This window comes from Puma concolor, chromosome A1, assembly GCF_028749965.1.
Source record: "Puma concolor isolate L17-30 chromosome A1, mPumCon1.1.hap2, whole genome shotgun sequence".
Taxonomy (NCBI): Eukaryota; Metazoa; Chordata; class Mammalia; order Carnivora; family Felidae; genus Puma; species Puma concolor.
In genome coordinates, this window is record NC_141667.1 from 723351 (window position 1) to 734006 (window position 10656).

At 62.0% G+C, this 10656-nt stretch overlaps 1 protein-coding gene across 2 annotated transcripts in view; it reads right to left on the bottom strand.

Annotated features, from left to right (window-relative positions):
• SLC12A7 (solute carrier family 12 member 7) overlaps nucleotides 1-4710 on the bottom strand; it is a 69488-nt gene extending 64778 nt beyond the window's left edge. The window contains exon 1 of one of the 2 annotated variants that reach the window (XM_086675216.1): nucleotides 4464-4710. In XM_086675216.1, coding sequence (XP_086531342.1) covers nucleotides 4464-4653 — 190 coding nt within the window. In that variant the 5' untranslated portion in view covers nucleotides 4654-4710. The remainder of the gene's footprint in view (nucleotides 1-4463) is intronic. The other variant, XM_086675223.1, reaches the window with a different exon arrangement.
• Between the last annotated feature and the right edge of the window lie 5946 nt (nucleotides 4711-10656).

Below are 10656 nucleotides of genomic sequence, written 5' to 3' on the forward strand. Positions count from 1 at the left end.
GTGTGCATAGTGGCTAACTGAATACAGACTTATCATGTGATTTTTTAAAAAAAAGTTTATTTATTTATTTTGAGAGACAGACAGAGAGGGTGAGCAGGGGAGGGGCAGAGAGAGACGGAGAGAGAGAGTCCCAAGCAGGCTCCGTGCTGTCTGCACAGAGCCTGACATGGGGCTCGACATGGGGCTCGACTTCACAAACCATAAGATCATGACCAGAGCTGAAACCAAGAGCCAGACGCCTAACCGACTGAGCCCCTCCCAGGCGCCCCATCATGTGATTCTTGATGTTTAAAGAGAATTGGTGTCTCCAAATCCACGACACCACCCCACGGAGAAGCCAAACTGGGCATAAGTAGCAAAGGAGGGAAGTGACGACATGCCCTGAGAAACCACCAAGGTGAGAATTCTCTGGCCAGTGACAATGACAAAGCCGAGCGTGCTCTGGGCAGCGCTGCTCCCTGAGAGCTGGAGGCGGCTCCCGGGTCTGCGCGACGGCCGCGCGCGCCATGAAATATTTAAGTAAAGAGAAAACAGAGTGTGCCCAGCGGGTGGCGGGTTCTCTGACACCAGAGCTAGGCAGCCCGCGCCCTGGGCTCCGGCTCAGCCTGCCTTCCCCGGCAGCTGAGGGCGTCGCCAGGCCTCCTTCCCGACGAGAAAGTTCAGCCAGGGAAATGGGACTTTCCCCTGAAACGTCCCTGGAGCAGAAACCCATGACCCAGTTGTGAAGTTGCACCAAGTGTAGACGCGCCGTCTGGGGTTGGGGGCGGGGGGTGGAGGTGTGCTCTCCTGGGGTCCAGGAAGAGGGCCCAGCCCAGAGGGTGGCCTGGGGAGCCTGTTCCCTGGGGACAGCGGGGTCTGGGACCAGCAACTGGCAGAGGCTGGGCCAGCAGCGTGCCCGAGCACACTCCCGGCCTCGTCCCGCGGCTCCACCCAGAGCCCTTGCAAGGCTGGGCGGTCAAACCCTCACCTCCTCCTGAGCAAGAAAGAGCCAAAACACACAGACGCAGATACAGACACACGCACACAACACACACACGCAGATGCACAAACGCACACGACACCCTGCAGCTGTCCTTCCGAGGCTCTGCAGGACTCTAACGCCCAACATCAGCTTCAGAGAAACGGAGAGGTCAGCTTTGCCGCGGGGGGAAACGGGCCTCTGCCGGCTCCGAGGGCAAACGCTAGGGCGAGGGTCCGCCTGACTCGGGGAAGCCCCTCCCACCCCCCCACCCCCCCCCCCCCCCCAGGAGCACTGGCTCAGGGCAGCCCACAGAGGTGAATGGTGGGGCGGGATGACCTCTCCAGAGACTCTCAGCGTCAGGCCTTTGTCTGATGGCCCCAGACCTGCAAACCGGTCCAGACTGGAGACAGGGAGGTGGCTGACGGGAGTCTGGCCCCTGGGGAGCCAGGCTGAGCTCCGAGGAGTGTGGCCCTAGGTTGGAGGGGCAGGCCTGTGGCTGTGCCTCCCCGAGGCCAACTTTGCTGGCCAACACTCTCTCCCTGTCTCCCTGCCCTTCCGGCTGTGTGCGGTGTCCCATGGCCTCGGGGTCTCCATTCTGGATGTGGGGCCGCTGTGCGATCCCAGAGAGGAACTGCGCCAGGAGCTGGCACCACAGCTTTCCTGGGAACAGGGGCACAGCCCTAATTCAGCCACCTCACCTTCTGGTACCGCGGCCCTGTCACTGCCCAGTTACACTCTCCTGCCTGGTGTGCCTGGAACAGCGGTGCGGCCGGGCCGGGAAGGGCGGGCCAGCAAGCCTCTCACCCCAGCTCCCGCCCCAACACAAAGCCCTGCCGCCCGCAGAAGGCTAAGGAGACTCAGCGAGCCGGGGTGTACCGGGGAAAGGCTGGCTGAGCCCGGGGCACAGGGACGGGGCGCCAGGACTGGGATTTTGTCCTGTCCCGTGGCAGAGAGAAGGGACACCCCACCGACATGCCCGTTCTGCACAAGTGCACCAGGGCAAACTCACTGGAGGGGAGCCAGTCTAAGGGCAAAGTCGGAGGCTCAGCCTGGCGGGTTCCTGCTCCGGCTCCAGGGGGCACGACGGTTACTGACGCAGTTGGGGAGCCTCTGAGCCTGGAGGCTGCCACCCTCCAAGGGTCAGAAAGCTCCCCTGGGTCACAAGGAGAAGTGGGAGGGCGACACCAGAAAACCCGAGTTGCTTTTTATGCTCAGTGCACATCGTCATGGGCAGCGTCAGATAATCGGTCTTTTGTCCCCCCGGGGAGGGCACAGCACACCATCCTTTGATCCCAACGGTGCCGCTGGAGCCCGATTGTGGACCCAGCGTCAGCCGGGGGACCAGAGCTCAGAACCGTTGCCGCGCCTGAGGGCTGAGGTGGGCGGAGGGGGTGGAGGGGGTGGCTCAGCCCCCAGGTGGGGGGAGGGGGGAGGTCTGACCCACAGGAAGAGGGGGAGGTGTGTGAGGGCGAATTCTAAGGTCAGGCGGGTGTCCCTGGCCCCAAACAGCCCCCTGCCTGCCATCTACCACGTCAAGGACCCTGGTGAAATGCCCTCTCCCGCGTCAGCGTGAGGGTAACGGTATCAGTCGCCCGAGGAAGGGCAGAGGGACAAGCTGACCTGAGCAAGTCTGGCACCAGACCCTCTCCCCAGGGGCACCGGCCAGCATACTGGCCACCCAGGGCAAGGGGCAGAGGGGGCCGGAAGGGGCAGTGAGGTACTGGGAGGACCCGGATGGTCAGTTTGACCCGGGGCCATGTCCCTGCCCGGGGTGGCAGGACCTGGGCCCTGCTGGGCAGAACAGCTCCACGCAGGACGGTGCCCACTGAGAGTCTACGTTCCGGCCACACGGCCTCCAAGGCCCCAGTTCCTGTGGGGAAAACCGTGGCGGGGCCTCAGGGTCCCCCGGGGCAGGGAGTGGAGACCGGGCTCTCTCAGAGGCCACACCGCAGGCTGCCTGCCGCTGCTGGGGGGGGGGGGGGGAGTGGGGGGGCTCTTTCCTCACTCGTGCTGACCCAGGTCCCCCGGTCTCTACTGACTTCAACTGTCACGGCGGATTTCCCTTTTCCCTCAGAACAGAGGGACAGTGCGGCCCCAGAAACAGTTAGCAGCTCTGACCCCTACTAACCGATGAACAGGAACAGCAGAGTCACTGCTCACAGAGCAAACAAGACGGGGCTCCCGAGGGGTCCCGGGTTAGCAGGGAAACCGTGGGGGAGGGCCCTGCCTGGCCCACAGCAGGAGCCCAAACAATGGCTCCCCGAGTAAGAGGCTGACGGGGAGGGAGCGGGACCTGAGAACCCGCGGCCACCAGAGTGACAAGTGTCACGGCGACCCCTGATGGAGACACACCCCAGCGCCCACCACGTGTCCTACCGCCAGGGTCTCGGGGGTCTCGGTCTCGAGAGAGGGCATCTGCAACCTGTGTGCACACGGAGTGCCCATCACTCCCGAGGGCCGCCCGCTCAGGTCTCATCCTAACGTTAAAGGTCCCGACTCAACAAAGGCCTTGCTGGGAAAGAATCTGAAATCTCCGCTCTCTGCTTGGAGCTGGTCCTCACCGTGAGCGAAGGCCAGGCTCTCCTGTAATATCCTCCCCGCTGGGGGCCGGACTGAGGCCCTTCTGCCCAGAAGCCCACGGACCCCCGTTGACCTGCAGGAAACCTCAGACCCGGCACCTGAGAAGCCGCAGGTCATTGGGACATCAGCCCAGAGGTGGAGGCCACGCAGTCCAGCAGGGCTGGGTGCCCCCAGGAGCGGCCTGAGGCTGGAGGACAAGGCCTGTCCTCCCCCTCTGCCCCCTCCCCCACCCAGGGCTGTGGGCTGCCAGGAGGGGCCCTGTCCGTACACCCCAACACACCGACGGCGGAGCCGGGACCACCCGGGGGCTCGCTAGCACTTCGCGACGCCGGCACAGCACCGCCCTCAAAACCCAAGGAAAGTCGCTGGTACGGGCTGGATGATTAAAGGCGAGGGAGTGCGGGGCCCACGGGGAAGAGGACACAAGCCTAGGGACTGACCAGAGGGCCGTGGGGTTCTAGAAACACAGCTCTGACCCAGGCCTCCCTGACCCTGGGCCGTCTTCACTCCGAGGAGGGGCCCAGCATTTCCAGGGCGCTCTCCAGGCGCCCCAACTCGGCCTCCACACTCCAACGTGACTTCCCTGGACGCTCCGCGCTCCGGAGGCAACGAGGTCAGAGGATGCCAGGAGCTATCACCCGTCAATCCCCGCCCCCACCCCCCGCCCCGACAATGGCCCCAGGGACGCACACCGCCCTCCAGGGCGCACGACAGGGCAGAAAGGCGGCATCGGGGCCACAGCCACGGTCCCCAGAGGAGCGCGCGGGGCACGCGCCACACCAGCTCGACCCCAGCGCTGACGCCGCCGCCACCGCGGCTGTCCCCAAGGCCGGCGCTCCGTCAGCGCTCCCGCAGCCCCGGCCGGCGCACAGACGAGGTGGCCGGGCGCCCTCGGTGGGCGTCCCCGCGGGCCGGTACCTACCGTAGCGGCTCGGCTCGCGGCAGTAGCGCAGGATGGGAAGCGCGTCAACCCTCGGCGACTCGGGGGCGGCTGCGGGGTCGAGGTCCGCGGCCCGGCCGGGGCTGGGGAGATGGTCGCCGCCGCCCTCGGGCCTCGGCCCCGCGTCCCCCGCCCTGCTCGCCGCGGGGGTCACCATGAATCGTTGGGACATGGTGGCCCGAGCGCCAGCACCAGCCTCCTGGTCCCCGGGCGCAGCCAAAGCTGAGGGACTCGAGCCCCGCCAGTGCGCCCGCGGGTGGGGCCCGGGTCCGCGCGGGGAGGGCGGGGGCGGGGCGGGGGGGCGGGGCCCCGGTCCGCGAGGGGAGGGCGGGGGCGGGGCGGGGACGGGGCCCTGGTCCGCGAGGGGAGGGCGGGGGCGGGGCCGTGGGGGGGCGGGGCCCGGGTCCGCGAGGGGAGGGCGGGGCCCGGGTGCGCGCTTGGGGGCCGGGGTCTAGGGGTAGAGCCCCCCCTCGGGGAGCCGGGAGGCGGCCGGGGCGCGAGAGTAGGGGACCCGGCGGCGGCGGGCAGCGGAGAGGGGTGGCCGCAGGGACAGCTAGGAGCGGGGGCTTCAGGCGCGGTCACCAGGGAAAGGGGCACATTGGCTTCGTGAGACACGGAAGTCTTGATCTCCAAGCCAATATGTCCCTTCAGAACAGCAGAGCCTTGGGGGTCTGTCTGCAAGGCCCTGGAGACACCCCTCGCCCAAACCAGGCCGCAGGGGTCAGCGCCAGAGCCTGGGAAACACAGGAGGTCTCCTTCTGGTCTGGGACGGTGACCACCCCCAGAAGCAGACGGGCCAGTCGGGGACCACTCACAATGAGGCCAGGGCCAGAGTTTCCTGGAGTGGGCGAGGGTGGAGGCATCCTGGACTGAGGGTCTCGGGGAGGGACCCCCTGGCCTGGCATGCCCCCATCCCCTGCCCCCATCCCCCTGACTCTGACCTTTGGGGTGTTCAGCGCTTGGCCGGGGAGGTCAGTCGGTCTCCGTGGGGCAGCTGGCCTCAGCCGCGGATACCGGGATGGAGCGGAGCTGAGGAGGAGGAGGCGGAGGTGAGGCCTGGGAACAGTGGACAGGAAACGTGGGGAAAACTAGCCCGTGTGTTTCTGGGCGCCTGCAATGCGCCAACCCGCCACAGGTTAATTTTGTGTTAATACTGCTACCACTTCATCTTTCAGGAAAGCACTTTACAATTTTCAATGTCTCTTTTAAAATGTTTATTTCTGAGAGAGCACGCGCACGTGTTGGGGAGGGGCCAAGAGAGAAGGAGACAGAGGATCCCAAGCAGGGTCTGCACTGAAGACAGGCAGCCGGTCACCCGGCTCAGACTCAGGGACCAATGAGACGGTGACCTGAGCCGAAGTTGGATGCTTAGCCAGCTGAGCCACTCAGGTGCCCCTATTCAACGTGTTTTGTACATCTATTTGTTCAACAAATATCCCTGCCACTTTGAAGCACACATTCTGAAAGGGAGGCAGAGATCAGAGCTGTGATGGAGAAACAAAGGGTCTAGAAAGGTGATATTGTAAATGGGGCATCCAGATGATCTCTGAGCAGCGACTTAAAGAAGGCCAGTGATCAGCTGTGTGTGATTTCTACTCATTTGCCTCATGGCCCATGATAGCTGCTCCTGGTCCAGCCATCACATTTGTATTCCAGCAGCAGAGGGAGGAGACGAGAGAAGGGCAGTTAGTTAGACAAGAGAAGGGCAGTTGTGTTCAGAAGAACAGAACTCAGAAGTCACACACAGTACCTGTGCTTGACCCAAGAGCCAGAACTTAGTCATATGGCCACATTTGCCCGTGAAGCAGGCTGGGAAATGTCCCTGCTGAGGTCTGGGAGGCTCTGTTAATGAGGAATAATGAAAGGTTAGGTATTAGGGGCACCGTGAGCACAGGAGGAAAGAAAGATCCAAGGTTTTGGATGTTGAGAACTCCTTTCGGCACCCGCCCTCTCCTTACTCCACCCCCCCCACCACCCACGTGGCACAGAGGGGACAGCAGGGGCCTGAGTCCTCACCCTGGAAGGCACACCTGGGCACACCTGGCCACCCCATCCTATTCCTGGACAACCTCCTTGGGCTCATCTGGGTGCTCTGGAGGCCGTCCAGGTGAGGGGAGGGGTCTCCACAGACCCCGGTTCTCCGGCACAGACGGGGACCGCAGCCCTGCCCCTCCCCCACCATTCTCAGCCAATATTTTCTAGGCCCTTTCTGCCCATTGTACTTTTGCCCAAGATGAGCATTTGAGTTATTTGGGGGAAGTTTCACCCCAATACATTTATGCTTTGGTTGAAAAGGCACCCGACCTACATAAGTAACTTCGCTGCCCCAGGGCCCCCGAGAGCCAGGGCTGGTATGAGGCCCTGCCTGCCCGCTCCCCCAGCCCAACCCTGGGCCCTACGCTCAGCCATGAGCACAGACGGGGCCACACGTGGGGCCCAGGGGCCCAGCCACGAAGGCTGGTCGGGCCCAGGCCCAGCAGCCGCGTCCCCAACCCGGCTGAGCCGTGCAGTCCTGGGCCGTGGCTGGTGGTCCACGCTGGGCAGGCTGGGCCTGTGCAGCGAGGGGTCTGGGCCACGTGGCACAAGCCACCACAGTGAGAAGGAGCCGCTCCAGGCCTTCCTCCGCACCTTTATCGCAGGGCCCTGAGCGTGAGCCAAGTGGACAGCCTGATCTGATGCCCGTCCCCCCGCAGCTCAGGCGCTAACCCCTCCCGTCCACCCCCAGCCTGCATCATTTTGAACAGAACCTCAGCCATCAGAGAGTCTCCCCTGTAAATATTCCGCTGGTGAAAATGAGCCGAAGCGGAGCCTGGAGACCGGGAGGCGAGGCGGGCAGTCAGCCAGGTCCCAGCATCAGCACAGTCGCTGGCCCGGCCGGAGGAAGGCGTCCACAACGTCTCCTCCAGGAAAGCGGCCGACGGGAATCCGAGGACACCCTGAGCTCCGCTTTTCTCCAGAAAACAGCTCCTCCCACCCCCCTCCACCAAATAAATGTGCTCCCCCTTGTCGGTCGGACTCGCCTCCCATCTCACTCCAGCTGGCAAGTCCTGAGCCGTAGTTCCCTGCTGTTCCTGGATAAACCCTTCCTCAAACATTCGAGTCCCATTAACCTACGGTGTTACTCCTTCCGGGTGCACAGTAGTCATCGGTCACTTCCGTACAGCACCCTGCGCTCGTCTCAAGGACAGTCCCTAATCCCATCACCTATTTCCACCCCCACCTCCCCCCTGGTGACCAGCCTTCTCTGCAGTTAAGAGTCTGTTTTTTGCTTGTCTCTTTTCCCTTTGTTATTTGTTTGTTTCTTAAATTCCACATATGAGTGAAATCATATGATATTTGTCTTTCTCCGACTTATCTCGCTCAGCATAATACCCTCCAGCTCCGTCCATGTCGTTGCAAATGGCAAGGTTTCATTCTTTTTGATTGCCGAGTAATCCTCCGTCGTGTGCATAAAGCACATCCTCTTGATCCATTCATCCGTCGACGGACATTGGGGCTCTTTCCATACTTTGGCTACTGTCGATGGTGCTGCTATAAACATTGGGGTCCACGTACCCCTTTGAATCAGCATTTTTATGTCCTTTGGATAAACTCCTAGTAGTGCAATTGCTGGGTCATGGGGTAGTTCTATTTTTAACTTTTTGAGGAACCTCCACACTGTTCTCCAGAGTGGCTGCACCAGTTTGCATTCCCACCAGCAGTGCGGGAGGGCTCCCCTTTCTCCACATCCTCGCCAACACCTGTTGTTGCCTGTGTTATTAGTTTTAGCCATTCTGACAGGGGTGAGGTGGTATCTCATTGTGGTTTTGATTTGTGTTTCCCTGATGATGAGGGATGTTGAGCATCTTTTCATGTCTGTTAGCCATCTGGATATCTCCTTTGGGGAAATGTCTGTTCATGTCTTCTGCCCATTTCTTCTTCTTTTTTTTTTTTTAACGTTTATTTATTTTTGAGACACAGAGAGACAGAGTGAGCAGGGGAGGGGCAGAGAGAGAGGGAGACACAGAATCCGAAGCAGCTCCAGGCCCCGAGCCGTCAGCACAGAGCCCGACGCAGGGCTCAAACCCACCAACTTCGAGATCGTGACCTGAGCAGAAGTCGGATGCTTAACCAACTGAGCCACCCAGGCCATGTTTCTGCCCATATCCTAACTGGATTATTTGGCTTTGGGGGTGTTGAGTTTGAGAAATTCTTTATAGATTTTGGATACTGACCCTTTATCAGGTACGGCATCTGCCAATGTCTCCTCCCATTCCGTAGGCTGCCTTTTGGTTTTGTTGATTGTTTCCTTCGCTGTGCAGAAGCTTTTTATCTTGATGAGGTCCCAGCAGTTCACGTTTGCTTTTGTTTCCCGCGTCCTCTGGAGACGTGTCACGTGTAAGAAGTCGTGCTGCCGAGGTCAGAGACATTGCTTCCTGTTTTCTCCTCTAGGGTTTTCACGGTTTCCAGGCTCACATTTAGGTGTTTAATCTGTTTGGACTTTATTTTTTGTGCGTGGCGTGTGGAAGTCCTCCAGGCTCATTCTTCTGCACGTCACTGTCCAGTTTTCCCAGCACCTTTCTTGCAGAGAACGTCTTTTCCTCACTGTATGCTCTCTCCCGCTTTGTCGAAGATTAACTGACCACGTGAGCACGGGTTTCCAAATAAACCCATTTTTGCTGGAAGAATAACTGACTTTTATTTTTCAGGCTCCAAGATTCGTGGCGCAAACCCTGCCCCCAACCCGTGAACCGTTATTCTCAAACAGCCAGCTGGAGGTCGAGCGCCCCCGGGCTCGATGATGGAGGGCGACAAGATGCCACTTGGGATCCAGGCTCCGGGGAAAGCGGGGCACCACCTTTAGTGTGAAAGGCACCGTCCTCTTGTGACGGCAGGGAGCCCCCCTCATTCCTGCAGGGGGGCGGGAGGGAATGGACTTGGTGGCCACTCTGGGGTGTTCTCGGGCTCCCCCAGGGGGCTCGGAGGCTGTGGGATCCGATTTCCCTCTGCTCCTTCGCTTTTTAAATGCTGCCTGGCCTTCCTGGGCCCAGTCCTGGCTCCCACAACGGCGCCCACCCACCCTCCCCAAGAGGCACAGGAAGCCTCCCGTGTGCTCTGGGCGGGCCTCCACAAACGGGCTCCTTTCGGGGTGCCCGGAACCGTGTGCTGAAGGGCTCTGGCCGGTGCACATGCTGGGTCCAAGGCGGCCAGCTCGGGCTAACTCCGCCGACATCACCCGCCCTCCTTCCCTCTGTGGCCCCAGGGGCTGGTTTCCATTCTCACCCTGTCACAGACTCACCGGGAGAGTTTGGCCGATGGTTCCGCAGACACCGCCCCCTGCCCGCCTCTCCCAGGGTCAGGGGCCGCACTGCCCCTGTGGTGCTGGGCCGGACAGGCGGCTCGCTCGGGCCGATGGTGCGTCAGGTGGGACTCGACCTCTTCTGTCACCGCAAGGAGAACACTCCTGGCTGGCCTCTGCCCTCGGAGGAGGAAGAACCCAGAACAGCCCCAGAGCCAGCCTGCAGATTGGGGCAGGCTGGGCAGCCACGGACTGGGCCCCGGCTGGCCCGGCCACGCAGGCCCGAGGGGGTAGTCACAGCGCTGGGCGGAACGGCTAAGTGACACCCCAGGAAAATCCTCGCAAAGGCTGGGTCTCCTCCCGTTTGGAAAGAGAATCGGGAGGGCACCTTCCGCACAGGCCTGGTGCGGAGGTGGAGTGTCTCGGGTCACGGGAACTCATCGCACAGCACCGGTGACCACTGCCCCCGTCACCCACTCTATACGCGGCCGGGACCGGATGGGCCCACGGGCCACTGGGCGTGTCCCGGCTCCGTGAAGAGTGCGGTGCGATGTCCTGGCTCGGAGCCTGTGTATGGGGTGGCTGTCACGCGTGCCCTGCTGCGGGGAAGTCCCGATTCCTGCTGCAGCCCGCGGTCACTCGCCATCGGGAGCTCGAGGGACAGATGCAGTGAGCGGGCACTGGGGCAAGGCTGGGGGCGAAGGGCGGGGTGGCCGGTGCTGGGCGTGTGCCGGGGAGCGTTCACACTCAAGACCCAGGTGGCGGCAGGGAGGGTCTAACCAATAACCCGCCCTCTCCCCGCCCCTCCCCCCACCCCCACTGAATTTGAAGGATGCTTCCTGGCTGAAGGGTCCTCACTGTATCAACAAAGGATCTCGTCGGCCATCTGGGGGAGAC